This window comes from Myotis myotis, unplaced genomic scaffold (assembly GCF_014108235.1).
Source record: "Myotis myotis isolate mMyoMyo1 unplaced genomic scaffold, mMyoMyo1.p scaffold_m19_p_19, whole genome shotgun sequence".
Classification (NCBI taxonomy): domain Eukaryota; kingdom Metazoa; phylum Chordata; class Mammalia; order Chiroptera; family Vespertilionidae; genus Myotis; species Myotis myotis.
The window spans coordinates 14,275,412-14,302,900 of record NW_023416323.1 but is presented as its reverse complement, the minus strand read 5'-3'; the positions used below and the strand labels follow the sequence as shown (position 1 = coordinate 14,302,900).

Sequence of the window (27,489 nt, the reverse complement as noted above, 5' to 3'; positions counted from 1 at the left end):
GGCTTGCGAGCCACATTCGGCTCTTTGGCCCCTTGAGTGTGGCTCTTCCTAAGCCTTAGGAGGACCCTAATTAAGTTAATAACAATGTACCTACCTATATAGTTTAAGTTTAAAAAATTTGGCTCTCAAAATAAATTTCAATCGTTGTACTGTTGATATTTGGCTCTGTTGACTAATGAGTTTGCCGACCACTGCTTTAGCTGGAACATTCCCTGGGCCAGACCAGTCTCTGCCGCATAGCACTGTCACGTCTGTGTGTGGGCCTGTGCTGCTGGCCATTCCTGGGGCCACCCACCTGAGTGGAGGTGCCCCACTAGGCCTTCCATTTCTCCCATGCTGCCAGGGCCTGGTCAGGCTGTGTGTCTCCTCATTGTGGTTTCATACGCACACAGAGAGCAGAGCCTGTGCCCTTCAGGTCCTGCCCATGCTTATATGCCCCACGGCTCAGGGCCTCAGAAGGACTCACCAGTGTTGTAGCAGCTATCCCCTCAGCACTCTCCTTTCCCCTCTGGCGATGTACTTTATGAAATGACCAAGAACTGTCTGAAATCCTGTAAATAAGTAGGAATCTGAGGCAAATAAGTAGAAATTCATGGTGGCCTCCTCTGTGAATTTGAGGTGGCATCCCCAGCATGCTCATACTTGGACAAGGGCACTGTGGTGCTCCCTTTTCACACTTCTGTTTACTCCCTAGGTCCCGATCGTTTTCCTCATCCCCGTCCCCCTCTCCAACGCCTTCTCCACACAGACCTTCTGTCCGAACCAAGGGGGAGCCAGCTCTGCCTCCTGGGAAAGCAGGGTAAGTGCTTAGTGGTCAGGCCAGGCTGACTCAGCATCCGCCTCCCTCCCTCATATCTCATATGTGGACAAGCCCCAGGGGAACTGTAGACAGTACCCTTAGAGGTGGGCCTGTAGACCTAGGGGCCATGTACTGTTTGGGGGTGGTAATGTCCGTGTTCCTTGGGGTTCCAAAGAAGTGCAGCCACCAGCCCCCCTCTTACCAGGCAGGCAGGTGGGAGGAGGTTCCTGACACGCTCAGCCTTGGGGCTGTGTCTGCAGTGCATTGAAAGGAGCAGCCTACCAGACTCTGTCTCCTCTTCACCTTTGCTGCTCCTGGAATAAGTCACATTGATCCTTCTCAATAGATATGGCTCATGGGAGAAGTTAGAAACATATAGAACTATATGAACACCTAAATTCTATAACACCTGACATGTAGTGTCTCAGCCAGGCACTTTAGGGAGGTCGGTGGTTAATTCTCTGTGACATCAATCCTGCCACCTAAGGGGCAAGGCAGCCTCCATGTGAGCAGACTGGACCTGCATACCTGCCTTGGGCCCTGTCCTTGTGATAGCCCCTGCTTCCTGACTTGTTCTTATAGTAGTTACTTGTTTAGTGGGGAAAGAGCCCATACCTGCTGTATAATAGGCGTTGAAATGCTGCATACTACCAGTGTTTTATCCTAAATGGAGTGAGCTAAAAGGCCTCAGAAACACTTAGGGAATCCTGAACAGCTAACTTTCATAAATGAACTAGAGGCCCGGTGCACGAAATTCGTGCACAGGGGGTGGGGGGTCCCTCAGCCTGACCTGCACCCTCTCCAATCCAGGAGCCCTCAGGGGATGTCCTACTGATGGCTTAGGCCTGCTCCCCATGGTTCTCTGCTCTCTGCAGGGCCTGCCTGCTCCACACCATGGCCATGGGCAAGCAGACCCTGCTGGATGCTGCCTGCAGGCTGCACTTGCCTGCTCCCGGGTTGCCCTGGCGACGGCCAAGCAGGCCCTGCTGGGTGCTGCCTGCAGGCCACGCTTGCCTGCTGGTTGCTGGGGAGTCGTGGAGTGATGGTTAATTTGCATATTACTCTTTTATTAGATAGGATTGTATTGAGATATAATTTATGAACAACACAACTCATCCGTCTACATTGTACCATTCAATGCAGGTTAACAAACCTGTGAGACTGCACAGTCCAGACACTCCAGCCCCTGCAGTGGCTATTCCCCTACCAGGACTTCACAGACAGAGTCACGCAGGATGCTTGCTTCGTTTCTTCATTTTCATCAGCAAAGATTTGACTCCCCTCTGACACTGTGCTTTTGACCAAGACTTTGTTTCCTGCTGAGATCACTTTGTTGACAGGGTCTCTGATAGGCACATGCTCTGTACTCCATCTGAATCAGGAGTGCTCAGCACCACTAAAACAATTAGCAGATAGAAAAAAACAAGCTTTGGGGGCTGTTTTCTTTACTGCAGTGTGGTTTCCACATGTGAACATGCTGCAGCACCCTCAAGGGGCCACCCCCACATGTGGGACAGGAGGTCTGGGGGAGCACAGCACCAGCTCTCAGCGATTCTCAAAAGCTCTCAGATGAGCCATCTTCTTGCTGCTGACGCACCTCTGGCTCCCGCCTGTCGGGAGAAGTGGGCCTAAAGCTTCAGAAACGTTCCAAGAGCCCACCTGGCCTTCCTGGCGATGCACCCTGGAGTCACACCCTGAGGTCGTTGGCTGGGCTCCTCCACCAGGTCTGACCTCTTTGCATCTCATGACACAGAGAGAAGATGGTGAAGAAACCAGCCCCACCTCCAGCCCCACCACAGGCGCCCAAGACCACTGCCCCCACCCCTGAGCCTGCCAAGCCAGGAGACCCTCGGGAAGCCAGGAGGAGGGAGCGCCAAGCCAGGACCCCCCCCAGGAGGTAAACACACTACTCTTGGGGAGCCTCATGGGGATTTCTGTCTCTTTGGTGCCAGGGCTAGGGGAGGGGATCTCCTGGACAAAGCAACCCAGGCCAGGAACCCATTCTATCCCTGATCTGTGAGGTTTAGGGCTAGTTAGGCCACCTCACTGAGCCTGTTTCCCCATGGGAGGCATGAGCCCATCTCACTGCTCCACCTGAGGTGGGAAGGCACTCCCTTGACAGCCAGAATCTTCCCTGGAAAGAGGCAGTTGCGGGATGGGGGGAAGACACTGAAGAGAAGTTTATTTTTTGAGAAAAAAAAAATGCACTTAAAAGAAAATAGAGCCCTACCCACTTCTGAGTCTGTGGCAAGTTACTGGTTAGACATCTGTCTCGGACCAGTGATTAGCCCTGGTTTTGAAGAGAGACTGTCTGCCCTTTGTCGAGTCTTCAGAGATGTGACGGGACTTTCTATTGTGTTGCAGGCGGACCATCAGTGGCAGTGGCAGTGGCAGCAGCTACAGCGGCTCTAGTTCCAGATCCAGGTAATTTTCAGCATCTCTCTGGCCCCAGTCCCCATCAGCTTCTTTGCCCCTGCTCCTGCCTCCCAGTCAGGATCCAGGACCTTAGGAGAGGTCACCTCAGGTGTGAGCCTTTCTCCCCATCAGGCAGCCTGTGGCTAACAGCTGATAGCTGTCAGTCAGTGCTGTTCAGGAGCAGCGTGGCTGGCTGGCTATCTCCACCTGGATGCAGAGAAGAGAATGGACTGATGCTCACAGAGTAGGGAGCCTGGTCCAGTGGCTCCAAGCATGTGGAGGGGCTGGGACGCCCTCTGTCCCCATAAGCCCCTGGCAGGTTTGAAGCCAGGGTGCTTCCAGGTCAGGACTGAAAGAGGCTCACACGGAGGCTTCGTGCTCGTTTTGTGTGGAGGGTTGGGTCCTGCCCTGGCCTGTTATGCCTGAGGCAGCTGGGGACGGCCTTTTAGGTCCCTTAAGTCAAACTTTCTCTTAGTTCTAGGCAGCAGGTGGTTTATATACATTTGCCCAAATCTTTCTAAATAGGTTTAAAGACCTAACCTTTAAAAAAAAAATCTTGGGCTTTCTTTCTTTCCCCCTCCCTTGTCCAGCATCTGACAGCTTTAGAGAACAGTGGTTGGTGTTTTCTCAGCTAAAGAGAAAGCACTCGGCAGACACTGATGTAGCAGCGTTGTGCATTTCAGTCCTTGTGCAACATGGGCTGAGAAAGAACCAAGGACCTGTGAGATGGCATCGTTGCATACTTTCCTGAGACATGCCATGTTAAAGCCGTCCCCCATCTAGTGTCTGGTGTCTGCGGGTTGAAGCTCTCCCTGTGTTGTGCATCATTAACCAGGACTCTCAGTTCTATCGTCACTAACTCTTGAGTCACGCTTACTCATATGTTCTTGTCCAGCAAATGGTGTGAGCATCTGCACACTATGTGGCACCTTTGAACTGCCCAGAGTCCCCTCTGAAATTTCCGGTTTGGTGGGTACACGTTCCTTAAACTGGGAATTGGGGAAAGTAGACATAGGAATGCCCCCCTCTACCCAATCAACCCGTCCTCAGTCAGAGACATGGGCTTTTATGTGTCTAGGTCCTTGAGCGTGAGCAGCGTCTCCTCAGTGTCCAGCGCCACGTCAAGCAGCAGCTCAGTGCACAGCGTGGACTCGGACGACATGTACGCAGACCTGGCCAGCCCTGTGTCCTCAGCCAGCTCACGGTCCCCCACCCCAGCCCAGACCAAGAAGGAGAAAGGTATGGGGGCTCCCTGTGTCCTGGCTGTAGTGGCTCCAGAGGAGAGTCAGGCTCTTCATGGAAGGAGGGTGCATGTAGCCTCAGCACTGCGTGCAGCTGGTCAGACAAGAGCATGGTGACTCCCAGTTTCGTCCCTGTGCACATGTTGCCTGCTTGATAATGCACCCCTCCACCGAGTGGCACTTGGGAAACCGCTATCTAGTATCAGTGACCATGACCAAGCATTTTTTGTCAGCAGGAAAATCTAAAAAAGAAGATGGCATTAAAGAGGATAAGCGGAAAAGGGATTCATCCACACAGCCACCCAAATCCTCAAAATCTTCCACAGGCAGTAAATCCTCCCAGCAGCCCACAACTCCCCAGCAGGCACCCTCTGGGCAGCCCCAGCAGGGTACATTTGTGGCACACAAGGAGATCAAGTTGACACTGCTGAACAAGGTGAGGCCCTAGGCCAGGGGTGGGCAAACTTTTTGACTCGAGGGCCACAATGGGTTCTTAAACTGGACCAGAGGGCCGGAACAAAAGCATGGATGGAGTGTTTGTGAGAACTAATATAAATTCAAAGTAAACATCATTACATAAAAGGGTACGGTCTTTTTTTTCAATAGTTTTATTCATTTCAAATGGGCCAGATCCAGCCCGCGGGCCGTAGTTTGCCCACGGCTGCCCTAGGCACATCTGGTGAGAGCTCCAGGGAGCCACGTACCTTCTGCTCATCCTGGGACTGAGACCAAATGGGGACCAAATGGCCATTTGAACTTGGTAGCCAGATATCACCCCTGCTCATCTGCCTGCCTTGATGGTCAGCCCTGTGGGAAACAGGCGTGTGGCATAGGGTAGATGGGTTCTATAGCATGTCCTGGGGCATCGGATCATCCCCTGGTGGGTGCTCTCCCTGTCCTGAGAACCCACACCCTTGGCCCTCCTCCCTGTGCCTGGGCTGGCCAGTTCCCACAAGTCAGCACTGGGACAGAGCAAAGCAAACTTGGCTTCTGTGAGTTGATGTTCCCAAGGACCCATGGGGCCGGAAGAGCAAGAAGCTGAGTCTGCTAGAGTCCTTTCTCTGGCTCGTGGCCCCCACAGGGAGCACAGCATCTTTGCTGGCAACTTCACTACAGAAAAAGGCCCCAAAACCATGGGCTTTGCTTCACTCAGGACCACAAAGAGGGAGCCCAGAAGAGGGGAGCAGAGAACAGGTCCTGGTGTGAGGACGTCACACTATGTTCCTTTCACTGTGTTCCTCCTGGTGGCCAGTAGCTCAGACCCTGTGTCCTCACTGTTCTCCCTCCATCTTTTCAGGCTGCTGATAGAGGGGGCAGGAAGCGATATGAGCCCTCAGACAAGGACAGGCTAAGCCCTCCTCCAGCCAAGCGGGCCAACTTATCCCCAGACCGAGGTGAGCTCAATCCCTGCAGGGGCCTGACGGGCAGAGGGACCAGGACCTCATCCATTATTTTAAAACTAAAGGCCCAGTGCACAAAATTCATGCATGGGAGGGGTCCTTCAGCCTGGCCTGCACCCTCTCCAATCCAGGACCCCTCGGGGATTATGGACTGCCGGTTTCAACCCAGTCCCCACAGGCCAGGCCGGGGGACCCCACTGGTGCATGAATCCATGCACAGGGCTAGTATGCATATAAGATCTTTGGTTAATCTCTTCCCGCCCACTCCCTTCCCTCTGAGATCCATCAGTCTGTTCCATGTTTCCATGCCTGTGTGTTGAGCGTCTGCCCCCTGGTGGTCAGTGCACGTCATAGCTAACAGTCAAACAGGCTTTTATATATATATAGATATTGAGGACCCCAAGGAACTTCTCTGATCTTGTGAATTATCAACACAGTATTAGAAGTTAAAACTAAGAAAAAGTTTTATTTTTTTCAATGTTTTTATTAATTTCAGAAAGGCGGGGAGAGCAAGAGAGAGAGAAACATCAGTGATGAGAATCATTGATTGGCTGACTCCTGTACGCCCCCTACTGGGCATCTAGCCCATGACCCGGGCATATGCCCTGACAGGGAATCAAACTGTGACCTCCTGGTCCATAGGTCAATGCTCAACCACTGAGCTACACAGACCGGGCTTTAATATTTATTTATAAGCTACTCTATTTGAATACAAATAACTTTTTTTTCCCATGAAAAATAACTAGGAGTGGCATTGTTTTTTGTTTTTCTAACATCTGGTTGGCAGATAACGGCTGGGTACTCATCTCCAGTGATAGCACAAAACACAGGGGCTCCGGAAATTCCACCCTGGGCTGTGGGAAAGGAGGGCACAGTGAGTGGGCAGGGCCTCGGTATTAGTGAAAAGAGTCTGACTGCTCAGTGGTCTGTTCAGATGCTAGCTCAGGAAACCTGGAACCCAAATTGGAGCTCCGCTTTCGGGGTTTTCCTGGGCTCTCAATCTGACATGATCAGGGCCCGCCTTCCTCCTTTCTCACCGGCTCTGCCCTTCTGCTTCTTCCTTTAAAAATGAGGAAGCTGTGCTGATCTATCACATCTCTTTGGAATGGGGTCACTAGCATCAGTAAGGCTGCACCAGACCATGTGTAACTGGGACCCTGGTCTTACATTGTTTCAGGTTCTCGGGACCGGAAGTCAGGTGGGAGATTGGGCTCTCCCAAGCCAGAACGGCAGAGAGGCCAGAATTCCAAGGCTCCTGTGGCCCTGCCAGACAGGTGAGTGCTTGCCTGTGCCATGGCCACACTACATGGGCTCCTTTGCCCCGCAGACCCAGAGGTACCTGGGGAATGTCTTAGATCTGGAGGCACGAAGGCGGCCCAACACATGTCTCACTCAACCACCACCCCCCCCAATTGGGCCCTGGAATGAGGAGCAGCCTAAGGCACTCAGCTCACAGCCTGAGGTGGGGGGTCAGTTTTGGGGGCAGATGGTCACAGCTTTTTTGTACCTTCCATTTCAGGCATATGAAGTAGGAGTAATTTTCTTTTCCTTTGGAAGTCGGCTCTGAGTCCCTGTGCCCCTACACCATGCAGTTCAGGATCAAGGGTTGGGTGGGGGAGGATATGGGGAGGGCGGGCACAGGACTCAGAGAGCTGTACAACCCTCTACACACATCTGGGCCTCAAGGCCTCGGGGGTCCTCCTAAGTCAGCAGTGTGGGGTTTCAGCTCACCACAGAAGGAGGTCGCATACAAGGTCCCGAAGCAGGAGGGGGCAGGTCAGCAGTATGCTTAGCTTGACCCTGGACACTTCTTGACCATTCACTGGGTAGAGGTTGCCTTCTGCCTGGCAGGTACAGCTTACAGGGTCTAGGCCCCCAGACTGGGCCTCATGTCCCCCACCTGGCAGGAAGCTCAGAGAGGAACAGGCACTCGGACCCCTCTAACAATCTCCCCACCCTCGCAGGAAGCGTCAACTGTCACCCCAGTCCAAGAGCTCCAGCAAGGTCACAAGTGTGCCTGGTAAAGCCTCAGACGCCGGCACTGCCGCCTCCACGGGCACCAAATCAGGGAAGGCCAGCACGCTGTCGAGGCGGGAGGAGCTCCTAAAACAGCTCAAAGCCGTGGAGGACGCCATTGCTCGCAAGCGGGCCAAGATTCCCGGGAAAGTGTAATGGGCCCCGCGGGCTCAGCTCCCCTGCCAGAGGCAAAGACTATGTGTTTTTATAAATAGGGTAAGCGCAGCCATTTTGGATTTTGCAGTTAATGTCTTATTTTGGCTGTGATTCTTTTTAAAAATTAAAAAATAAAAAAAAGTTTCTCAGCTGGAAAAGAAGCCACACACACATAATGAAGATGACGCTGAACCTCAGCATTCTCCCAACCACACTGACCAGTCCTTCCCAGAGCAGAGACAGACAGGCAGGCAGACAGCACCGAGCGAGGACATGGCACAGTTTTATGTAAATTTTAAGTCCCAGATGCCCGGATCAGCTGGCCCATACATTTTTTCTTCCCCATCTTCTCTTCCTCCCTCGGTTAGTCAGGCAAGTTCGCGCCCTGCTGTGTGCCGTGTCCTCACCACACGGCTCTCCTACTGTGGACAGGAACACCTAGTGCTACTGAGCAACCTCTTCCCCACCCCTGCCCATCCCCAGGATCAAAAAAATATATATATATATATTCTTGACTAAAGTCTGACTGGGAAATAGTTCCTGTCTTTTATTTTAAGCATCAAATTGTTTTAGTTGATTTGAAAATGAAAATATACAGAAAAGACCAAAAAAAAAGGCCATGGGTATTGTTGGGCGTCTGTCTAATGTGGAGGGTCTTTTTTTGAGGGGTCTCCTAAAATAAAAATATTTTGATAAGCAGCTATCTTGCCCTGGTGGTGCTGTTTGCATTTGCCTGGGCTCCACACCCTCTACCCTCCCCATGGCACCGGGCTCTGCCACCTCACGGGGCCCACCTGCTCTTTAGGGGTCCCTGGCTGATGGAGGCTGAAGACATGGAGTTTACCAGAGGCCCCTGTGCCGTTCCCTGGGAGCCTTCAACCCAGAACAGTAATTGCTCACTCTCCTGTTAGCCCAAGCACTCTGCCCCCGGCCCCCAGGGAGTGCTGTTCCTCAGCTTCTTCACAGTGGAACTGGCTCTGGTGGGGCTTTGTGAACACCTTTCCCAGTAGAGGCCCTGGGGCTGCAGAAGTCAGGAAGGATGCTCCTCAGGCCAGGCTGTATCATCCATCCCCAAAGCCAGTTCCCCACTCAGAGCCTTAGATGCGCCAGCCAGTCCCCCCACACCACTCCGTCCGCCCACTGCAGAGCAGAAATGCCAGCAGTTCTGAGAGCAGCAGCACTGGCAGTACCCACCGCAGCCTGGAGCCGCCGCAGTGGGGTCACGACCAGGGCGGGGATGGGGGACCTGAGTGCTCGCTCAGGGTCCTTCCTAGTGGGATTAAACTCAAAGTGGTACCATAGGCCTCCGGGTGCCCTGCCACCCTCAGGTTATCATATAGCAAGTACCATAAGGACTTGTGGACAAAATGCCCCCCAGAGCCCACGCTGCTGCCCCCAGTTCCAGCTCTGCTTCCCTTCCCCATTCTCTGCCAGCTCCCCAGCTCCATGGCAGTCCCTTGCCAGCCTATAAGGACCCCGCCGGCCAGTGTCAGGCAGCAGCCTGGGGTTCTCATCTGTTGCCTGAGCTTCGACCAGCTTACAGGGTGCATTCCACGGTGCCCTGCCCCACAGTTATACAGCAATTACACTGGACAGGAAAGCTTGGAGGGGGCTAGTGTGGGCTGGCCATGCAGCCAGGCCTCCTGAGTGTACTGTTTTCATTTCATGTCTATGCCCCTCGCATAGCACAGGACACCAGATCCTCTTACGTCACAGCAGCCTCAGTCAAGTTTTAAAGGCTTATTTGGTTTGCCTTTAGGTCAAAGCCAAGTGCAAAGGGAACTCCCATTTTCTGAATGAGTAGCTTCCAAGGACACGAGTCAGAACCCAGGACAGCCTGTCCCTGTGAGTTCTGTGCCCCAAGCCACTAGGCCCTGCAATCCAGCTGGGCAGCAACTGTCCCTCTGAGCCAGGAGCCCACAGGTGAGCCCACTACATAGTCTGTCCTCAGCCCTCCTTGTTCACCCCACCAGCCCCTTCTGGTCCCAAGAGGCTGACCTGATCCTGACCTCTAATGCCTCGGCTGGAGCCATAGCACTAGGTCCCTTTGACCCAAGCTAGGTTTAAACTAGGAGCTCACCTGGGCTAGGCTGGGCAGGTGGCTGTCTTGGGAGGAGCGAGGACCACACCCAGAGCCAGCTCTTCCTCTCCCAAGGTCTAGTGGAAAGAACATTTCGGATCAGGCAGCTGAGAAAAGGGAGGCCTCTGTTGGATGGGATCCTCAGGCATCTTTGCCCTCAAGGGAATGTGAGGACTGATCCTGACAGGTGGTTACATGCAAATAGTGGGAATAATTATGGGTTTCTCAAGTTCCATCTCTATCCACCAGTCTGCTCAAGTGTCCAGAACATTGTGGATCCCCTTCCCTCCAGTCCTCACTCCACAGCCAGAGGGATTGCACATGCTAACCCCTCCCGCCTGCCTGGAGCCTTTGCACATGCTGTTTTGGTTCCTGGAACTCTGACCTGACTCATCCTGCTTCCTCTCAGCTCAGGCAAGCTGGCCCCATCCCTCAGTCCCTCCATGCCTGCTGCCACAGCACTGTTCTCAGGTGTGACCCGGGAAGCACTAGGCAGGAAGCTCCTAACACTGGGCCTTCCCGAGGAAGGGGTCAGGTCTTGATTTCCATCTCCCAGCCCCTGCTGTTCCCTCAAACCCTGGGCCTCCACCTGCCCCCTCCCCATTCTCTGCCAACTCCCCTGCCCACTGAAAGCCCCCGTGAGCAGCGGTCATCCTCGCTCAGCAGGGGCGGCTCAGGAGCTCTGGCTGAAGGCCAGGCCCTGGGTGAACAAGCAGGGACTCCCCTCCCCACCCTGGACAGCATCCCCCTGGACAAGGATGAGGTAAAGAGGTCATTCCTGGCAGCGCAAAGTGCTGTGGGAACAAGAAAACTGGGCTGTGTGATAGACTGACCACAGGCAGGGCTGCCTGGGGCTCAGTGGTTGGGAACGCCATACCCTCCAGGAAGGGGGGGCCAAAATTGTCACCCCCACTTCACAGATTGGGGAACTGAGCTCTGCTGGTGGGCCTCCCTCCAGGATAGGTGACAACTTCAAGCCTGGAGCCCAAAGAGCCTGGAGCAAACCCCTCTTGCAGGCCCACTTGACTGCTTCTGTCCAGTCAGGGCTGGAAGGGCCCCGAGCCACTGACGGGGCCACACAGGTCCTTGGCGTATCTGTCCCTGTGTCTCCTGCTTTTGCCTTCCCGCCTTGGCCTCTGCCTTTTTCTCTGCCCTGCCTTTCCTCTGCCAGTCTGTTCCTGGATTTGTCTGTGACTCTGCACCTGTCTCCATCCATGCCTCCTCCTCCTTCTAAATCTTCTCACACATTCTTCCTGCATCTCCATCCTCTTGGTTGTGTGTCTCTGGGACTTTTGGGGGTGTGGCCATTGGGGTGTGGTACAGTGGATGTGGTTTGAGGGGGGTCTTCCTGCCACCACCTTCAGGACGCCCTCCTGCCTTCCTCTGGCAGCGCCTTTCCAGTCTTGCCCAACCTGGGACTTCTGCACTTGCCTCAGCAGCCCAGGAATGAGGCACCGCCCCAGTCCACCCTGTGCCCTTCTGGCCTCGGCAGGCGTTGCTGGACCCCTGTCTCTCAGTCCCTGGGCCAACTTCCTCCAGGAAACCGGCCTTCACGCCTCTGGGGCACGGTGCTGGGAGTTCCCGGGCCCAACGTGAGGAAGAATGAGTATGAATTCAGGGATGAGTTTCCTCCACCCAGTGCAGCTCCCGCCACCCACCCAGTCAGCTGTTCAGAACAGAAACAGGAACACAGAAAATGCAGACACCCTACCAGATTGGCCTGGGCAGGGGACACCCTTTGTTCCCCCTGCTGGACTCAAGCATCCATGCATTCCTTCGGGGTGGGGACACCCAGGAGCCTGGTACAAACAACAGTTTTATAGCCTTTTCATTTCCTAATTGAGCACCTGCATGAATGCAGCCGGACTTGTCAGCCCAAAGGAAGAGCGCTGCTGCCCACTGGCCTCCCTCCCTCTGCTCCCTCCGGCTCTGACTCAGCTCCGGGCCTGCCTCCTAGTGCCCCTGCATGTGGGGACATTGTCACCCTGTTTTTCCCATGGGGGAGTCCAGGCTTATCTCCCTTTTGTTAATGGAGCACCTAAGTACCTGGGCAGGGTGTGTTGGGGCCATTGTCCCTGTCCTCAAGGGGCTCACACTACCTTTTGGAGGCAGCAAGAAGGGGCTGGGATTTTTCTGAGACCGCCAAGTGCCCCAGCAGGGAGACAGGTCAGTCCAGCCTAAGGAGGGTCTCTCTCTTGACCAGACCAAACCCACCTGGTAGAGGGAGTACTGGGCTCAGTTGTGTCCCCCTGAAAAATATGTTGACGTCCTAGCCCCGGTACCTGTGAGGAATGTGTCCTCATCTGAGAAGTGGGTCTTTGCAGACATAATGGAGGTATGGGTCTTGAAACGAGAACCTGATGGATTAGGCTGAGTGTCCTGAGAAGAAGACACAGACACGGGGGGAGGGCCATGTGAACAGGAAGGCAGAGTCTACAAACCAAGGACTCCAAGGATCGCCAGCAGCCACATGCAGCTGGAAGAGGCAGGAAGAATCCTCACTGAGAACCCAGAAGGAACCAACCTGCTGACACTTTGATTTGGGATTTCTGGCCTCCGGAACTGTGAGGGAATAATTTTCTGTTGCTTTAAGCCTCCTAGTTTGTGGTACTTTATTATTGACAGCCCTAGCAAACTAATGCAGAGGGTGAGCTTCCCATTGCAGGAAGCATGCAAGCAGAGGGTGAGTGGGTAGGGGCACTAGAGGAGAGGCCATCCTGGGGACTCAATGCATCTCTCCATCCATCCACCCATCATTCAGAATAATCCTCACTTGCTCCCCAGAGGGCAGCTTAGCCCTGTTTACAGGTGCAGGTACTGAGGCCCAGAGAGAGCAAGTCCTTCCCCAGAGCCACACACTGCTGAATGGAAAAGCTGGGAGAGCCCAGGTGACCAGGGGCCTTCTTCGGGCCCTCCCCTCAGGGGGTCTTCATGCCACATCAGTTATGCAGTTTCAAATGTAAAGAGAATGGCAATGTCACGGTATGTACATTCTGGCACCTGCCAGCAGGTGAAGAAAGACACCCCACCCCACCCCTGACTCTCCTCAGCTGGACATTTTAGACTCTGATTTGAGACCAGGAGAGACAGGCCCTCAGCCAGGAGAGTGCCCAGGGACCCCAGGCAGCCCTCTCCAGGATAATGTTCAAACCCCATTCAAAACCTTGTAAGATCTGACTCCAAACTCCTTTTCAGGATAACAAAGGCAGCCCCAGCACCCCTCTTCCCTCCAGCGGCACTGAGTGGGTGGGATGCAGGTGGGCTCCTGGAGCCCCTTACATAAAGCCTCCTGACATAGGTGCACTGCACCCCAGTTTCCAAGGCACGCCTGGCCTGTGTGCCTGCTGGTTGGAGTGTCCTCCCATACACCAAGGGATGGTGGGTCCGTTCCCCTTCAGGCCACGTGCAGGAGGCAGCCAATCGATGCTTCTCTCTCCCTTCCTCTATAAATAAATAAATAAATAAATAGTAAATAATAAATCATTTCCAAGGCATTTTCATCCACTCCATCTCAATCATCTTAGCTTGAACTTTTGTTTAAGAAAAAGGAAGGAAGGGAGGGAGGGAGGGAGGGAGGAAGAAAGGAAGGAAGGAAGGAAGGAAGGAAGGAAGGAAGGAAGGAAGGAAGGAAGGAAGGGAGGGAGGAAGGGAGGAAGGAAAGAAAAGAGGGAGGGAAGGAGAGAGAAAGAGAAAAAAAGAGAAAGAAAGAAAGAAAGAAAGAAAGAAAGAAAGAAAGAAAGAAAGAAAGAAAGAGAGAAAGAAAGAAAGAAAACAGATGCCCAAATACAAGGTGGGCTAAAGTAGCTTTACAGTTGTTCATATGAAAAATAATGCAGTAATTAATAAAGAATAAAGAATAAACTCTATTTCGACTACAACTGTAAACCTACCTTTGCCCACCCTGTAGAAACCTGAAGATGCTCACTGGCCCAGCCCCCCAAGTCTCTCCTGGAACTTCTCCCACCTGTGCAGGTAGAGACAGACGCTAGTGTTCGCCTGACCTTCGTCATCTTAGATGAGAAATGGAACCCACCTCATGTCCCCTGCCGGGCAGGAGAACGCCATCCTGGAGGAGCACTGCTGCGGCGTCGGATGAGCAGGCTCCGCCAGGCACCCAGGTCAGCGGGTCCAGATATAGACATACCAGTGGAATCAGAAGTGAGCTGCAGAAGGCTCAGCAAAAACCCTTCACACAAAGTTCAAGAATGTTACGTAGGCAGGACCTGTTTTCAACTCCATCCACAGGTGCTTAGCCTGGGGTAGAGTCCCTCTGAGTGGAGGAGGGAGAGTAATGGGATGTGAGAGGGGGTCTGGAGTGAGGGCTGGGCTTCTTCCCTGGGCTGAGAGGAGGGGACAGTCAGTAGAGACCCACAGGGAGGGAAGAAGGAAGCTGGGGCTGGGCACTTCCCAAGGAGGAAGCAATGGTGCCGGATTTTCCCCAGGTGTGGCCAGAGGTATAAAGGGCGCTGCCAGCTGGCCACGGCCAGGTCTAGCACCTGGTGCACTCCAGGACCACAGCCAGGTGTGCTTGTGACTGCACCGGGCACACACCAGCTGCTCAGAGTCCAGCCGCCACCGCCACCACGGAGATGGTGAGCCGTCTCTCCCCACGCCGCCACCTGGAATGGTGCCATCTGGCCCAGAAGGACTGGCAGTTCCCTGAGCTCTGGGCTAATGATGTTGGGATGGGGTCCAGGAAGCCCCTCCAAATCTTGGGGCAGGAGGGAGCCAGGACCCAGGAGCTCTGGTCCACTGGGGAGCTTGGGCTAAGGGTCTAGTAGCCTCTCTAGGCCTCAGTTTCCCCAGCTGTAGAGAGTGGGCTATGCCCTACCTTTCCACAGAGAACAGGGCAAGCCAGGGTGGCAGCGAGGTGCCTTCTTCACTGGACACCCCCTGACAGCCCACCACCTGTTTCACCAGCTCCTCCCTGGCCTTCTGCTTCTGCTCTGGCTATCTGCCGGCCTGGCCCACCACGGTTCCGCACTCTGGAGAGGCCCCCACAGCCACACCCATGGGACCCCACGCTGCTACTCAGCCGAGGAGCTGCCCCTGGGCCAGGCTCCCACACACCTACTGGCTCGAGCTGCCAAGTGGGAGCAGACTTTGCCAGTAGCCCTGGTGTCCAGCCTGGAGGCAGTGGGCCGTAGGAGGTGGCAGGAGAGGCCCCCAGCTGGGACCCAGTGTCCGGTGCTGCAGCCTGAGGAGGTGCTAGAAGCCGACATCCACCAGCGCTCCATCTCGCCCTGGCGATACCGGTGAGGGCTGGGCTCCCTGGGCACTGGATCCCCACGGTGGGCGGTGGGCTGCTCCCTCCCCTTTCCGGGCACTGGCTTCCGGAAGGCTCTGCGAGTCTGTTTCACCAGTTCAATGGGATGAGCGTTCTGACCTCTGTCCAGCCAGGACCCTGCCCCGGAGGGTGAGGCTCCATCCGATGAGCTCCTCCTTGCCACTGTTGTCTCAGATCTTAGCTCAGACCTTGGGTACCAGCGTCCCCTAGGAAAATCGGGGGCCCTCACTTGAGCCCCTGCAAGGGTTGGGCTGGGCTCAGAGGGCGGAACGGAGGGAGGCCTCTGAGAGGGCACTGGAGACACGGGCAATCATCACTTACTGGGCTCCTGGCAGCCTGACGCTTCAGCTCTCACTCAGGCCGGGAGCAGCCTGGGAGTGTGGGGCAGCCATGGGGTACAACAGGAAGGGGGGAGCAGGCCTGCTGAGGCTCTCGGCAGGGCCTCACCAGTCTTTCCCGGCAGTGTGGACACGGACGAGAACCGCTACCCACAGAAGCTGGCCGTCGCTGAGTGTCTGTGCAGGGGTTGCATCAGCGCCAGGACCGGCCGCGAGACAGCAGCGCTCAACTCTGTGCCGCTGCACCAGAGCCTGCTGGTGCTGCGCCGCCGGCCCTGCTCCCTGGACGCATCCGGGGTGCCCACGCCTGGGGCCTTTGCCTTCCACGCGGAGTACATCAGAGTGCCCATCGGCTGCACCTGCGTCCTGCCCAGGGTGGTACGGTGACCACTGGCCTCAGCTGTCCCGCTGTGCTGTGGGCGGGGATCACCTCCCAGACTGGACAGTGGGGATCTCTCTGCAGAGAGGGCCCCTCCTATTTATGTGTATTTATTGGCTATTTATATGCCCTGGGTGGCCCTGCTTCTGCTGCCCAGGGTCCCTGGGCGGGTACCAGGGCTCCACGCCTCTAGTTTGAGGGAAGAACAGTGAAGATTGGGCACGGGAAGGGCCAAGTGACCCTGCGCTCGTCAGCCCCCTCTCCACATTGTTACCTTTCCTCACAGACAGTGGGCTAGAGGAATGTTACTTTTCTATAACTTCTTAAAACAACAGAAAATGTGTTCTGATGGCCCCCACCTTGGTGGTCCCTCTGGGATCCCCCAAGCTCCTTTCCCCACCACCCCTGTATTTCTAAAACTGTTTGTTGTAAATGTGTGTCATTAAAATGATAAACACTCCCTGGAGCACAGCATCCACGGCACAAACTGCCTCCTCACCGCCCTTCTGCCTGGCCCTGGCCCCCAGATGGCCCTGTGGCCCGATTCTGGTGTGTCCAGAAAAGTCTGTAGGAACCCCACGTACGACCAGGTGGGGAATGAGTTTGTAAAGTGGAGCACAGGTGTGCCCTGCTGGCCCCTACAGTTTCCACCTGGCGATACCCCCTAGAGATGGCTCTGGGGCCCGGGGATGGCCCTCACTCCCACAGCCCAGCCGATGTGATGTAGGCCGGCCCTCCTCTACTGACAGGCCCAAGGCGTAGGCCAAACCTATGTAATGACAGTGAGCACCCTCTCCACCCCTGGGACATACATCTCTGAGGGTAACTCCCAGGAGGGTGGCTTTGCAGCCTGGGTGACTGCCATCACCTTCAGGTATCTGAGTCATGCTCCCCAACCCCAGCAGAGCCCCAGGCAGCTCCAAAGGCCACCCCATGTCCCAGGCATCTCCTTGGGCTTCTGTTCACCACTGGTGACCTGCCAGACCAGGGGCAGCCAAGCAGGCCAACACCCCTAGGCCAGGTGCCCCACTGGCTACCTGACAACCCAGCCTGTGCTCTCACTGCACAAGTCCCATATCTGCCCGTTCAGGCACGTTACTGCTGGAGGCGTTCAGTTCAGGTTCTAGGAGTGTGGCCTCAGCAGCTGTGGAAGGGGCCCTGGGGCAGCCTGTGAGGCACAGGCCCAGCCAGCTCCAAGGCTGACTTGGGGCCGTGGGATTTCCACTCACCGATTAGTGCCCATTGCGTGCAAGTGCCTGGGAAGAGCCTAGAAGGACTGTGAGATCAGCACGTGTTTACTGAGCTTCTGTGTGTGGGCACTGGGAGCAGAGCAGTGAACAAAGCGGACAGATCTCTGCCTGCCCACACATGGGGGTGACTGACAACCACAGGACAAGCAGTAAAGTGCTCCCTCGGTGGACAGTGATGCAGGGAAGGGGCAGGGGCTGCAATTCCAAACAGAGGGTCAGGGAGGCCGTGGAGGCCACCTGGGCAAAGGCCGGCATGGCCAGCCAGGGACCTGTGTTCCAGGCAGAGGGAATGGCCTGTGCAAGGCCCTGAGAAGGCAGCCTGTGTCTGAGGGTCAAGGGTGGTCAATGTGGCTGAAGCCGAGGAGCAGGCAGTAACTGGGGCCAGGGAGTAGAGTATCTGTCCTAGACTGTGGGAGTCTGTGGTGCTGAGTGGGTGCCAGCAGGTCAACTGCAGTGCTGGAAACTGCCTGCAGAGACAGAGCAGAGTGGGAGGTGACAAGCAGATTTATGAAGACAGAGCCCAAAGGGGGCGTGGGGGTACATACAGGGGTGTCAAGGGGGCCTGTGGTTTTATTGTCCTGGAGGCTGGAGTGGCCATTTCCTGGGGCAGGGCTGGTACAGTGGAGTGTTGGCCCTGGAATGTTAGAAGACCCCCAGTTCTGAAGGTAGGATTTGCTGAGAGCAGGTGGGACAAACAGGAGGCAAAGGGTTTAAGGGCTTTTCCAGACTTTGGGGGAGTGAGTGCCCGGGGAGAGCCCATTCAGGAGGAAGGGGCTTCCAGGCTGGGGTGTGAGCTAAAGGCAGGCAAATCTTGGGGCTCCTGGCTGGGGAGCAGCAGGCAGTGTCCAGGAGGACCACGGCTGGCCCTCCTGGGACGGGGGGAGGGGGAGAGAGAGAGAGAGAGAGAGAGAGAGAGAGAGAGAGAGAGAGAGGTGTCTGGTGTGTTTGCAGCCTCAGGACTGGAGAGGCAAGGGCAGACCTGAAGCCCCCACAGCCGGCCTGGCCATCCTGGGTGGCACCCAAGGTGAAGGCTGCTGGGCTCCCTGGGGCCTCCCCTTGCTCCCCTGCTTTCCCACTTCACTCAGCTGCTCAGGTGGGACTGGGGGTTCTTGAAGGTGAGTCTGGGCAGATCCAGGAGAGCTGGTGGGGGGCACACACTCCCTCCTCCCAGGCCTGGGAACTTCATTGCCAGAGTAGAAACTCAATACTTGGAATTTCAGAAACTGTATTTCATGGAATAGAAGATGCTTGTGATTTCAAGTACCATTGAGAAAAGACAGGCTTCTGGGAATGACACCAAGAGAGGGCCTGTGGTTCCGCAGGGCAGGCAAGGGGGTACCTCGGGGGTCTGGGTGGGTCCCCCCACCGAAAGCGACATGAGACAGCAGCCACTCAGAGTAGTTCACACAACCTCATCGGTCACTGGGATAGGGTTTTCCTGGGGGCCACTGGAGACTCCCGCTGCCGCCTCGTCTTCCTCCTCACTGGGCTTCTTGCGGGCCTCGGCTGGGGGCCGGGGTGGGGGGTTGCTGGGTGGCTGCTTGATGGTACCCCCCACCTGCGGCCGCTCCTTAGGCTTGGACTCGATGGGAGTCCACTGCTCACCACGGGTGGCCGCCTGCAGGACACAGAGTGGCTGGGCCCGGGGGGCCTCTGGGGTCCATCCCCAACATAGCCCCCACCCCTCTCAGGGGACAGGGGGGCCCTGCAAAGAAGAGGGAGCTAGGAATCCCTGGGTTTCGGAAAGACCTCCTGGAGGTCACTTCCAGGTACACATTCCCAGACACCCCCAGGAGGACAGGGAGGTCAGGCCAGCGTGCCCATCAAGCTGAGTCAAGAAGCCAGGCAGCACACAGGGTGGAAGAGGCCTAGGAGGGCAGGGGCCCACTCAGCCTGGCGCCTCCCCGAGGGCACCCAGGCCTGTTGTGGGGTGGGGGTGGGGGAGCATCACTGACATCCCCATCGCATGAGCAAGGACACAGGCTCCTGGCCTTGGCTCAGCCCACGGGTGGCTGCAGGGACTGAGGTGTCAACCATCAGCAGGGCTGACCACAGACAACACTCACCAGCAGATAGATGCCACTCGCTATGGCCAAGCAGGCTGTCCCCAGGATGGTGGCAAGCAGGAAGCCGGCTGGTACCGACAGCCTGGGGGGAGGGGGAGAGGATGGGAGACTCAGAAGAGCAGCCACAGGGGTTCTGCAGGGGGTCCAGGTCTTGGGCAGAGGCCATAAGATCTCAGGACAAAACCGACCGTAAGTGTGCTGTCCCCTTGAGCCTGGACTCAGGGAGCACCTGGCCCTGCCAAGGCTGGGCTTTTAAGTTTGGGTCCCTGGAGCTGTCCTCTGCTTGACTTGTACCCTAACAATCTTGGGGCCCTTGCGCTTGGTCCAGCCGTCGTGCTGGAGGGACGCCCCGGCAGCTGCAGGGACACAGAGTATTCTGGCCTCTGCAGTCACCACCAGGCACGTGCGTGCGGGGGCAGAACTACCAGCTGAGCTCCGTCTACCCCAGAACCCTGACTGTTCCTGTTTAAGTTGCTAAGGTTTGGGGTGAACTGTTACTCAGCAAGAGATGACAAGTACAGGTTTGGGGAACCTCTGGCAGAGCCTGGGACCTGGGTTTGTTTGGAAAAACAGCTCGGCTGAGAGAGACCGCACTTGCCCCAGCGCCCCCGCCCAGGCAGCCAGGCCAGGAGGGAGGATCTCCCCAGGAGCAGGCGGGGACTCACACAAGGTGCAGGAAGGCCCGGACGTAGTAGTTCCTGGAGAGGGGCCCGAACAACTTCACCACTTTCGTCATGTACTTCTGTCCACTGGACCAAGTGAGGAGGGAAGACAGACGGTTTACTCAGCAACCCCACCTCCCACCCTGCCCCAGAGCGCCCCAGCTTCTTTCCTCAGGGGCCGTGGGCCACAGCAGCTGTACAGGCAGGCACCAGCCTTGGTTTGCCCGGGAGGATAAATGGGTTGGTGCTGGAGCTTCGTAGTGTCCTGGGAGGAAGCCCAGAGCAGGTGGGGGACTCACCATCTCTCCATGGTGGAGCCCTTTCTCCTCTTCCCCCGGGGATACTCCAGCAGGCAGACGAACACTCCTGCTACACTGAAGCTGCGGTTAAGGAACAGCCCAGCTCAGCCAGAGGCGCCACAGTGAACCCCTCTGCTGATGAGAAACAGGGGTGCAGCAGCCGCCTAGAGCCACATCGCGGGCGAACAGCCAGGTGGGATTCGATGGGTCTGGCCACTTCACTGCCTCTCCTGCACCTCCCTCCCCGATGCCTGTCTTGGGTTTCAGAGGACCTGGAACAGCCAGCCTACAGGGTGGCTGATAAAAGAGGGGACAGAGAGGATCCCTGGGGGTGCTGACACCTCTCACTCCCTGCCAGCGCCAGACAAGTCAATGCCCTGCTGAGCCCTGGCTTCCAAAACTACAGCTGAGCCTATGCTGCTGAGGCTAAAGGGCCAGGACTGTGAGCAGCAGTCCGCAAACTGTGAAGTGCTGTGCCCCCAGAGGCAGTGGTATCTCTGTTCGCAGCCAACTAGTGCCACCCCTGGCAGTGCCACCTGCCCCATGGGGTCTACAGTGGGAGGATACATGGAGTAGGCGCCAAAATACCACTGGGTGAACTGGCCAGCAGTGGCCACGATGCCGCCCGTGATGAGGACTGTGGGCAGAGAAGCAGGTTAGTAGAAGCCCTAACCCATGGGAGAGACATGCCCCCATCCCATCCTCGCATGCATGGCCGGGGCCCACAGGTGGCTGTAGCCACCTCCCCTAGTGCTCCCCCTCCCACAGCTGGGCCACCTGCTCACCACAGAGCTGCCCTTGAGTCCCTCAACCAGGAAGTGGACTCAGGTGGCTGCAGACGCCCACACATAATGGAGGATACCTTCCCCTAGGAAGAGGCACGTGAGCTGGGGAAGGGGTGAGGCTGGTGGAGCTGGGCCTGTGTCCCTGCCAGCTCACAGCCCTGGGCAGGAAGAGGGGCCTGGACACTCACTCTTGAGCGCTGTGACCCCTTCGTTGAGTTTTTGCATTTAAAGACTGCACCGTTGACAGCTGATGTGGGGTCTGCTCCACGGATGCCTCTCCTCCTTGCATGGTGTTCCTGTTCTGTCTCTATTCCTGTGTTTCACCTTCCTTTCACTTTTGTCTGATACTGATAATCATTCATGCTTCTTTGGTTAGGACTTGTCAGCTACCCCCTCCCTTTGTTTTCAGCTCTGTATGATCCCAGTGGGCCTTCTCTCCCCAGTAATTTTTTTTATTGTGGTAAAATATACATAAAAATTTCAAGGAACAATTCAGTGGCATCAAGTACCTTCACACTGTTGTGTATCCATCCCCAGAATTTCTAGCAATATATATTGAAATATAATTTTTACATACAGTATAATATAAAGGCATAAGATTCCCATCAGCCCAGAAAGCTCTCTTGTGCCGGTCAACACGGGAACCCTAGATCTGGCTTCTTTAGCTCAACAGGTTGTCAGGATCATTCATGTGGTCTGGGTGAATCACTAGCTCATTCTTTGTGTAGTTTTTTATTGTATGAATCAACCTCAATTTATCCGTTCTTCTGTCTATGGGAAATTTCGGTTGCTTCCAGTTTTGGGCTATTACAAATAAGCTAATATAGCTAAATTTTTAATATTTTAACCAATCTGATAGTGAATTTAACAGATTTCATTGACTGTGATTGCAGATAATTTGAACTTGTTTTATCTTATTTTGTGTTTTCTCTTTAACAAGTGTCCTTGTTATTCCTCTGACTTGATTGAACTTTAATTTTAAATTCTTCTTCCTGAACCACATGTGGGTTTTAGACTGTTTAACTTCAATCTCACTCCCAAATTACCCATTACTATTAATTATTTACAGACAATACTTAGTCACTAATGTCTTCATTCTTGCATCCCAGTCCTTCCTTCTGGATTCAGTTTCCCTCTTGCTGAAGTACATCCTTTAGTAGCTCTTTCTGTGAGGGTCTGTTAGCAGTAACTCTCTAGATACTTCAAAATGCCCTCATTCTGGAATAATAGTTTATCTGGATACTGAATTCATGCTGTCTCAATACTAAAGATATTATTCCATTGTCTTCTGGCATCTATTATTGATGATTAAGTCTGAAATCAGTCAGATACTAATCCATTTTATTCTCTGGTAAATTTTAAGTTCTTTAATGGTCTGTATTTTCATTACAATGTGATAAGAAGGGGTTTAAATAAATCCCTTTATTCTGTAAGGAACTTTGTTTTCTTGTTAAATTCTGGAATTTCTCATCCATTATCCCTTTTACATTGCCTCCTTCCATTCTATTCTCTCCTCTGAAACTGCCATTATATAGATGCTGGGTCTTCTTGTACGATTGTACATGACTCAGTTTCTCTCAGCTGCATTCCGTGGTTTCCTCAGATCCACCTTCCATTTTCTCTTCATCTCTATATCGTGTTTAACTCATCCATTGACCGTTAATGACTTTATATTTTGTTTATTTCTGGACATCCTGTATTAGTCATTTCTTGTTTTGTCCTGTATAATTTTCTATTCTTTTATCTCTTTGAACAGTTTCAAACACACCCTCAAGTTTAAACATGTACCCATATTCTCAAGTCTCTTCCTAATGGCACCAGTTCTGAGGACATTTTCCAGTCTACGGTGTCTGCTTCCTCAAATGGTGGGTATCTGCGAGCTACGCCCAGCAGGGCTTGTCTTCCTGTCAATCCGTGTGCCCTGGTTGAGGAAATGCCCTTACAGAACAGTTTCACATTTGCCTCTATGGGGTCTATAGGCTTCTCCAGTCCTGGGTGGACTTTATCTGAATTTCTTGGTCAGTGGTCCTTATATTAAAGGGTAGGGCTCAGCCCTCACCCCATGCACAGCACAGGCCTGAGTTTCTGGGGGTTTTGTCTTGGGACTTTCTTCATCAAATGGCAACAAATGACAAGCTTCCTTGGATGGGATAGTTTTCTAGTCTGTTCTTACACAGGCAACCTTTCCCAGCTCTGGCTGGAAGCATGCAGCTCCATTTCAGCCCTTTTTCTACACAGAGGCCCCCAAATCCCACTGGGTAAAAGCCTGAGCCTCTGTCAGTCCCGATTCCCCAGGCCTCTTCCTTCCACCCCAGCACAGCACCTTGAAACCTCACTGTTTTTGTTGCCTGATTTCCTATTCTTGGAGTTGAGCTCAACTATGTAATAACTCTTTTGGTTTGCTCATCGTACTTCTATGAGTTGTAAGAGAGAAGGGGTGTTCTCCCCATGTGTTCAGTCAGCCTGTGGTCTACTTATCTTTGGGGATATAATTTTCTCTTTTCTAGCCTGTTTTGTTGCCTGCCATTAGCAAAAGGGGAGCAAGATACCACTGGTTGGCCAGGAACGCATGAGCAGATAGCACTACAGTATACTGGGACTCTTATAGGTGCAGGGAACTAGACAGATAAGGCCTGAGCTCTCAGGGGGCTTATGGTCTCAGGAGGGAACAGAAATAAACATCCAGCACTGCACTAGAACAGGGACTGTGACAGAGATGTCCAGGTGCTCTGGGAAGACTTCTCTGAGTAGGTGATATTTGAACTGAGAAATGAATGGAGGAGCAAGCCATGGATATTTCAGACAGAAGGAAGTGCTTCTGCAAAGACCCTGGGGTATGTCCAGGAGATCCGGGAACAGAAAGGAGGCCTGTGCAGCTGGAGTGACCGTGAAGGGAGGCGGGTAGGGGCAGAGCAGTCAGAATATGGCTTTTCTTCTTCACAATCCACTGCAGTATTTTCAGCAGGAGGTGACATGTTCTGATTAGATGGGATTTTCTGCAATAAAAAAGCCTGTTGGAAGCACTTGCTATTAGGGCCTAGCCAGGCCTGAGCAGTCCCAGGTGCCTGCAGTTTATTCTGAGTCGGGAAAAAAAGTCAGCAAGAGGAGGAACTCAGAGTGGGAAGGGCCCTGGGAGACCTTCCAACAAACTGCCTTATTTGATGGTGGAAATGGAGTCACAGCTTGTAAATTCTCTAGGACTTGACTTTACTGTCTATAAAGTGGACATAAGAACAGCTCTGGCCTCACAACACTGAACATTAGCTAAGGCAAGGAAGGGACAACCTGCACATAGTGGGCATGCCATGCGTGGGGACGCTAGGAGGGTCACTATCAGCACGCACTGGGACTAGAACCCGGGCCTCTCAGAGAGCTCCCAGTAGGAGCCCTGTCACCTTCTACTTCTTGGGGGTAGAGAAGGGGTTGTGGAGCTGTAGGACAAAGGGAGGCCGGCCTGCAGCAGTCTAAGGCCTCACACCTGTGGCAGGCAGGGGGACAGCCTGGGGACAGCTCTGGGAGAAGCGAGAATGATCTGTGCCTGGCTGTGGCTCAGTGGTTGAGCATCCACCTATGATCCAGGAGGTCACAGTTCGATTCCTGGTCAGGACGCATGCCCGAGTTTCAGGCTCAATCCCCAGTGTAGGGCATGCAGGAGGCAGCTGATCAATGATTCTCTCTCATCATTAATGTTTCTAGCTCTCCCTCTCCCTTCCTCTCTGAAATCAATAAAAAAAATTTTTAATGATTTAAATAATAATAATAATAAAAAAGAATGATTTGACCCACTGAGCTCTCAGTACTCTAGGTTCCAAAAGGGGGATGACCTGCCTGCACACAGAACAGACCACTGAGCCTCACCAAAGCTGCTCAAACCAAAATGTGATCTTACAGTTTGAGGCCAGAGGGACTTCGTTTATGTCTACTCTCTTCCCTCCCAGAGCTTTGCCAGGCTCCTCCAGTCCCCAGCTGGCAGGGGGGTCTCAGGGTGTTTCTCAGGGCAATGGTGGTGGGCTGGGACCCTGCTCATCACCACGTCCCCCACAATCTTCACTCCCACTAGGTGCAGGTCCTTCCTGGGAGTGGCAGGTCCCCGGAGGCGGGCAGTGCCTCTGGGCAGCTTCCTCTTGCTGCCGACCCTGCCCGGGCCCAGCTCACCCACACGTCCTGAAAGGTTCCCTTCCCGGTACAACGCAGGGTGCAGACCGCACTGCTTTCTTCACCAGAGCTCCTGAGCACAGGCTCAGGGTGCCTGGGGGCCTGTCATCCTTCCCCAGATGCAGTCTGGAAGTTGAGCTGGGAGGGTTCCCTCTGGGCAGTTTTAGATATCCTGGAAAACTCAGAGCTGGAAGGGGGGGTGGTCACTCCCCTGGAGACCCCGGGGCGGAAGCCCCACTCCAGGGCAGGAGGGGTGGCGGGAGCAGGTGGTCCCCGCCCAGTTTTCCCAATCCTCGAGGGCGGTGACTCTCCGGAAACCACCCGGGACGACAGCCTCTTCCCCCAGGGCTGCAACTTCCTCTATCTGGAGAGGTCCCGGCGGGGTGGAGAGGTGAACAGGGGACCGCAGTGGGGGGAGGGGACGGGGGCACGCGGGTCTGCAGTCGCAGAAGGGTTCCCGGACAACCTCCGCAGCCCCGAGGTCTCCCGCTGCCGGGCGCCTCCGAACCCAGCCCGCCCTTGGCTCCCCGCTCCCGCCACGCAGCTGCGGGTCTCCACAGGGGTCTCGGGGCCACACCTCCAAGCTTCAACTCCCACCTCCGGCCTGCAGCCCGGAGTCTCTGACTCAGGACCCTGGCTCCCCGGCCCCGGCCCCGCCCACCCGGTCCCTCGGCCCGCAGCCTGGGCTCTCGGCGCCCCAACTGCCCCAGCCTGCAGCCTCGGGTCGCTGATTCCCCAGGTCCTCATCGCCAGCCCACCCCATCCCCTCCTCGCAGCCTGCGGTCCCTGTGCCCCCAGCCCGCCCCGCCCCGGCCCGCGTGCCGAGCCCGGCGCACTCACTCAGGCCGGACGCCAGCGCCTGCTCGTTGGCCCACATGGCCCACTCGATCTGCCCCATTCCGGCGGCGGACGCGGCTGGCTCCGCTGGGACACTGAACCCCGCGCGCCCGCTGCCTCGCAGCCCGGAGTTCCGGCCCCGCCCCGCCCCCTAGTTCCCGGGGCAGTCCCGCCCCGCCCCGCCCCGCCCCGCGGAACAGCAGTGCGTCCCGAGTTCCGGCCCCGGCCCCGCCCCTAGGAGACAGGCTGGGTGAGCAGGGGAGCCACGGTGGTGGGCACTCAGGAAGCCTGCCCGACGCCTTCAAGCTTGCAGGTCCGAGGGGCCCTCGCCTCACCTCCTCCAGCGCCCCGGGCCCACCGCAGGCCGCACCCACCTGGATGCCTGCTTGGTGCTGGGAGTGTGCTCTGCCAGCTCCACCGCAGTCAACCTGGAGCGCCCTAAGCACTGCCCGGGGGAAGGGGCGCTGGAACCCGCTTCATTAGGCAGTGTCATCCCAAAATGCTGAACCTCCTGCAAGTGCCAGCAGGGTCTCCTTTGGAAGGTGTGAGCAGGCCAAGTTCCTAGGGGGTTTAAAGGTCCAGAGCCATGCCCACTCCAGGGAGAAGAGCCTCAGACAAGGAAGGAGCCTGAGCCTGGGGCGAGGCTCCATAGAAGCCAATATTTGCTACTTAGGACAGTGGCAGGTCCAACCCTCACTTCCTGACCCTGGGCTAGCCAGGTGTGGTGGGCAACCCTCTGCTCATAGGACTAACTTAGGGGAGGAGAACAAGGTGTGCAAAGCTAGGAAAATCTAGAATGTAGGAGTGCTAGGTCCTGTCCCTTTGTCATTTCCCTCCTCTGCCCTCTCCCTTAAGGGTCAGCAGCAGCATCTGACCCTCCTGGGGTGGAGGCAGGGAACCCGGAGGCAGGTCAAAGGGCACCGGTGTCCACCCTCCTTTTCCCGCAAGCTGATGGTGCTGAAGCTGGGAGCGTGGGGAAGAGTGCAATGACTCACACACTAATGTAAGTACAGCCATTCATAGAAGTACCAGCCATTCCTGGGTTCCAGAAACCATAAGCTTCTGGGCTGAGGGAACCTTCCCGAATCAGTGCCGTCTGCACGCGTTTCCCACTTTTGTAGACTGGAAGCTTCAAGCCAGACCCGAACCCTGTCCCCATACCTGTCAGAGCCCTAGTGACCATGTCTGCCATCTAGTGTGGCCCGTGGCCATGGGAGTGGCTGTGTGATGAGTACCCCACCGCAGGCTGGGCAACTGAAGGGGAGCTTTGGGTCAGAAGGAGCTTCTTCAGGAGCAAGTCAGCAAGTGGGCAAGTTCCAAGTTC

At 55.2% G+C, this 27,489-nt stretch overlaps 3 protein-coding genes across 21 annotated transcripts in view; 2 read left to right on the top strand and 1 right to left on the bottom strand.

The window, feature by feature from the left end:
• The window catches only part of ZC3H18 (zinc finger CCCH-type containing 18), a 66,308-nt gene extending 57,580 nt beyond the window's left edge, over positions 1 to 8,728 (top strand). For 10 of the 14 annotated variants that reach the window (XM_036345382.1, XM_036345379.1, XM_036345378.1 and 7 more), the window contains 8 exons: positions 695 to 799; positions 2,553 to 2,696; positions 3,164 to 3,223; positions 4,293 to 4,453; positions 4,689 to 4,891; positions 5,753 to 5,849; positions 7,033 to 7,129; positions 7,820 to 8,728. In XM_036345382.1, coding sequence (XP_036201275.1) covers positions 695 to 799; positions 2,553 to 2,696; positions 3,164 to 3,223; positions 4,293 to 4,453; positions 4,689 to 4,891; positions 5,753 to 5,849; positions 7,033 to 7,129; positions 7,820 to 8,027 — 1,075 coding nt within the window. In that variant the 3' untranslated portion in view covers positions 8,028 to 8,728. The remainder of the gene's footprint in view (positions 1 to 694; positions 800 to 2,552; positions 2,697 to 3,163; positions 3,224 to 4,292; positions 4,454 to 4,688; positions 4,892 to 5,752; positions 5,850 to 7,032; positions 7,130 to 7,819) is intronic. The other 4 variants (XM_036345384.1, XM_036345381.1, XM_036345377.1 and 1 more) reach the window with 2 other exon arrangements.
• Positions 8,729 to 13,799: 5,071 nt separating this feature from the next.
• Positions 13,800 to 16,577, top strand: IL17C (interleukin 17C). 3 transcript variants are annotated; one of them, XM_036346036.1, is made up of 3 exons: positions 13,800 to 14,225; positions 15,028 to 15,362; positions 15,858 to 16,577. In XM_036346036.1, the coding sequence occupies exons 1-3, from the start codon at positions 14,130 to 14,132 to the stop codon at positions 16,117 to 16,119; spliced, it is 693 nt and encodes a 230-aa protein (XP_036201929.1). In that variant the 5' UTR covers positions 13,800 to 14,129; the 3' UTR covers positions 16,120 to 16,577. The 3 variants fall into 3 exon arrangements, with proteins under 3 accessions (XP_036201929.1, XP_036201928.1, XP_036201930.1); XM_036346035.1 differs by having other exon boundaries at positions 13,800 to 14,352; XM_036346037.1 differs by lacking the exon at positions 13,800 to 14,225 and adding an exon at positions 14,240 to 14,699.
• A 1,989-nt stretch (positions 16,578 to 18,566) lies between these two features.
• On the bottom strand, positions 18,567 to 26,308 carry LOC118674356 (cytochrome b-245 light chain). Of its 4 annotated transcripts, XM_036346040.1 has the most exons (7): positions 26,169 to 26,300; positions 21,362 to 24,169; positions 20,956 to 21,025; positions 20,389 to 20,463; positions 20,093 to 20,176; positions 19,428 to 19,509; positions 18,567 to 18,979 (listed from the first exon to the last, which is right to left on the bottom strand). In XM_036346040.1, exons 2-7 carry the CDS (start codon positions 21,396 to 21,398, stop codon positions 18,764 to 18,766), a joined length of 564 nt encoding a protein of 187 aa, XP_036201933.1. In that variant the 5' UTR covers positions 21,399 to 24,169; positions 26,169 to 26,300; the 3' UTR covers positions 18,567 to 18,763. The 4 variants fall into 4 exon arrangements, with proteins under 4 accessions (XP_036201933.1, XP_036201931.1, XP_036201934.1 ...); XM_036346038.1 differs by lacking the exon at positions 21,362 to 24,169 and having other exon boundaries at positions 26,169 to 26,308; XM_036346041.1 differs by lacking the exon at positions 20,956 to 21,025 and having other exon boundaries at positions 20,389 to 20,469.
• Between the last annotated feature and the right edge of the window lie 1,181 nt (positions 26,309 to 27,489).

Excerpts from the sequence above, each read along its gene's own strand:
- IL17C (XM_036346035.1), top strand. The coding sequence starts at position 14,200 with ATGAGCAGGCTCCGCCAGGCACCCAGGTCAGCGGGTCCAGATATAGAC. Across the intron at positions 14,353-15,027 it reads GTTTTCAACTCCATCCACAG|CTCCTCCCTGGCCTTCTGCT; the intron begins GTGCTTAGCCTG and ends CTGTTTCACCAG. Across the intron at positions 15,363-15,857 it reads ATCTCGCCCTGGCGATACCG|TGTGGACACGGACGAGAACC; the intron begins GTGAGGGCTGGG and ends CTTTCCCGGCAG.
- LOC118674356 (XM_036346038.1), bottom strand. The coding sequence starts at position 26,226 with ATGGGGCAGATCGAGTGGGCCATGTGGGCCAACGAGCAGGCGCTGGCG. Across the intron at positions 21,026-26,168 it reads GGCGCTGGCGTCCGGCCTGA|TCCTCATCACGGGCGGCATC; the intron begins GTGAGTGCGCCG and ends CTCTGCCCACAG. Across the intron at positions 20,177-20,388 it reads GGCTCCACCATGGAGAGATG|TGGACAGAAGTACATGACGA; the intron begins GTGAGTCCCCCA and ends CACTTGGTCCAG.